Consider the following 3,041-nt stretch of genomic DNA (forward strand, 5'->3'; position numbering starts at 1 on the left):
CGCTTGGAGCTGGACATTGGTCACCTCAGGTGGTGGTGGCAACACCTGGAGCTGGACTTTGGTGACCTCAGGTGGAGGTGGCAGCACCTGGAGCTGCACTCTGGTGACACCTGAGGGTGGTGGCAGCGCTTGGAGCTGGACATTGGTCACCTCAGGTGGTGGTGGCAACACCTGGAGCTGGACTTTGGTCACCTCGGAGGGCGCTGGCAGCACCTGGAGCTGCAGCCCTTTGACACCTGTGACACCTGTGACACCTGTGACACCTGGCACCCCTGTCACACCCGGGATACCTGGCACCCCTGTCATACCTGTCACCCCTGTCATTCCTGTCATACCTGTCACCCCTGTCACCTCGGTGGCCTGGAGCTGCACCCCTGTGACACCTGCAACACCTGTCACACCTGTGACACCAGTCACAGCTGTCACACTTCTCACCCCTGTGACACCCGTGACACCTGTCACACCTGTCACACCTGGGACACCTAGGACACTCGTCACCCCTGCCCCCTCTGTTACACCTGTCACCTCCCTGCCCTGCACCTGGACGTTGGTGACCTCCGGCAACACCTGGAGCTGCACACCTGGCACACCTGTGACACCTGGCACCCCTGCCACACCTGTCACCTCAGTGGCCTGGAGCTGCACACCTGGCACCCCTGTCACACTTGTGACACCTGTTACCCTGGTCACACCTGCCACACCTGGAACAGCTGTCACCCCTGTCACGCCTGTCCCCTCCCCCCCCCGCACCTGGATGTTGGTGACCTCCGGCAACACCTGGAGCTGCACACCCGGGACACCTGTGATCCCTGTGACACCTGTCACTTCGGTGGCCTGGAGCTGCACACCTGTAACACCTGTCCCACCTGCCACACCTGTCCCACCTGCCACACCTGTGACCCCTGATACACCTGGAGCACCTGTGACCCCTGCCACACCTGTCACCTCGGTGGCCTGGAGGAGCTGCACACCTGCCATGCCTGCCCCACCCGTCACACCTGCGACCCCTGCCACACCTGTCGCCACCCCTGCCGCCTCAGCCACCTGTACTTGCACACCTGTGGGCCCCATCCCGCCCCTCAGCAAGATCACACTCGTCCCCGGCCCCTCCTGTCCCGCCCCAGGCGGCACCACCAGGACGCTCTGCCAGGTGTGTGGCCCCTTCCCCACCTGCGCCAGGTGAGCTCGGGCGGGCACCTGGGCGGGCTTGGCGGGGCCGGGCAGCAGCAGCACCTTGCGGGGGGCGGCAGGCGGGAGGGGCGGCCCCCCCCGCAGCAGCAGACAGGCCGGGGGGCGTGGCTCGGGCGAGCGGTGGGTGCGCAGGTGGCGCTGCAGGTAGGCGGCCACCACGAAGGCCTTGGGGCAGGCGGGGCAGCGGAAGGGCCGTGCGGCCGAGTGGGTGCGGCGGTGCAGGTGCAGGTTGGAGGAGTGGGTGAAGCTCTTGCCGCAGGTGCCGCAGGTGTAGGGCCGCTCCCCCGTGTGCACCCGCAGGTGCTGCCGCAGGTTGGCCGCCTGCGCGAAGCCCTTCCCGCAGGTGCCACAGGTGTGGGGCCGCTCCCCCGTGTGGGTGTGGCGGTGCCGCCGCAGGCTCGACGAGTTCTTGAAGGCCTTGGGGCAGACGGGGCAGCGGTAGGGCCGCTCGCCCGTGTGCGCCCGCAGGTGGTACTGGTAGTGCGACGCCCACTTGAAGGTGAGGCCGCACTGGGCGCACTCGAAGGCCCGGATGCCCGTGTGCACCCTCAGGTGAGTCTGGAGCAGCGAGGAGCGCTTGAAGGCCTTGCCACAGGTGGCACAGGTGTAGGGCCGCTCACCCGTGTGGCCCCGCAGGTGGTAGAGGAGGGCGGAGGAGCCCTTGAAGGCCTTGGGGCATTCGGGGCACTTGTAGGGCCGTTCACCAGTGTGGCTGCGCAGGTGGTGGGACAGGCGGGACGACCAGCGGAACGACTTCCCGCACTCCCGGCAGGTGAAGGGATGCTCGGGGACGCCCGCAGTGGGGGCAGCGCCCGCCATGGTCACACCTGGGGGGGGACACGGACAGGTGAGATCTCAGACATGAAATATTGGGGGCAGGTGAGACTCCAAACCTGAAACACGGGGGGGCAGGTGGGACTCCAGACCTGGCATACGGGGACACAGGGACAGGTGAGAGCCCAGACCCAGCACGGAACGTGGGGGGACACGCACAGAGACAGGGCATAGGGGGCGTGGCCAACACGGGGGGCGTGACCAGAAGTCCTCCGTCCCCCCTTCGTCCCCTCGGGCCACGCCCACGCCCCGCGCGAGCCCACTCGAGCCCCGCCCCGTCCTCTTCAGGTCCCGCCGCGCGCGAGCCCCGCCATGCCACGCCCTCTCGCCTCGGGCCCCGCCCTGTCCTCCCCTCAGGCCTCGCCCCCTCCTCCCCTCAGAGTCACCGCCCCTTCCCCCCCAGGCCCCTCCCCGCGCAGGCGCCGCCGCCGCGGCCCCGCCGCTTCCTCCTCCTCCTCCTCCTCCTCCTTTTCCTCCTCCCCCCGGTTCTCGCTCACCCGCCGGGGCAGGGCCGGGATCTCGGAGGCTCCTCCAGGGCCCGAGCCGGGGCAGGGCCGGACCCGCCGCTGCCGCCGCCGCGCAACGACCGGGCCGCGCCGCCTCACGAGGCCACGCCCCCTCCCTCACGAGGCCACGCCCCGCCCCTGAACGCACAGCGGCGGAGGCCACGCCCCCTTCAGCCAGGCCACGCCCTCACAGTCGCATTTTGGGAGATTTTACTGGTTTTTACCGGGTTTTACTGGTTTTTATTTTAGGGGCGTTACAGGTATTTTAGGGGGTTACAGCTGTTTTGAGGGGGGTCACGGGTGTTTTGAGAGGGTCACAGGTATTTTAGGGGGGTTACAGATCTCCAATATGGCCCCAGTGGCCCCCTTCCAGTATACCCCCAGTATGGCCCCAGTATCCTCCCAGTACAGCCCCAGTATCCTCCAGTAAAGACCAACAGACCCCTAGAACAGGTCACAGGTATTTTTTGGTGTGGGGGGGTCCCAGGTCATTTGGGGGGGGTCCCAGGT

General features: G+C 67.5%; 1 protein-coding gene across 1 annotated transcript in view; it reads right to left on the minus strand.

Moving 5' to 3' along the window:
* Positions 1-2,804: 2,804 nt before the first annotated feature.
* The window catches only part of LOC108509975 (scavenger receptor cysteine-rich domain-containing group B protein-like), a 4,062-nt gene continuing 3,825 nt past the window's right edge, over positions 2,805-3,041 (minus strand). Inside the window, exon 6 of the mRNA XM_017839600.1 lies at positions 2,805-2,810. Coding sequence (XP_017695089.1) covers positions 2,805-2,810 — 6 coding nt within the window. The remainder of the gene's footprint in view (positions 2,811-3,041) is intronic.

This window comes from Lepidothrix coronata, unplaced genomic scaffold (genome assembly GCF_001604755.1).
Source record: "Lepidothrix coronata isolate B3197 unplaced genomic scaffold, Lepidothrix_coronata-1.0 Scaffold441, whole genome shotgun sequence".
Taxonomy (NCBI): Eukaryota; Metazoa; Chordata; class Aves; order Passeriformes; family Pipridae; genus Lepidothrix; species Lepidothrix coronata.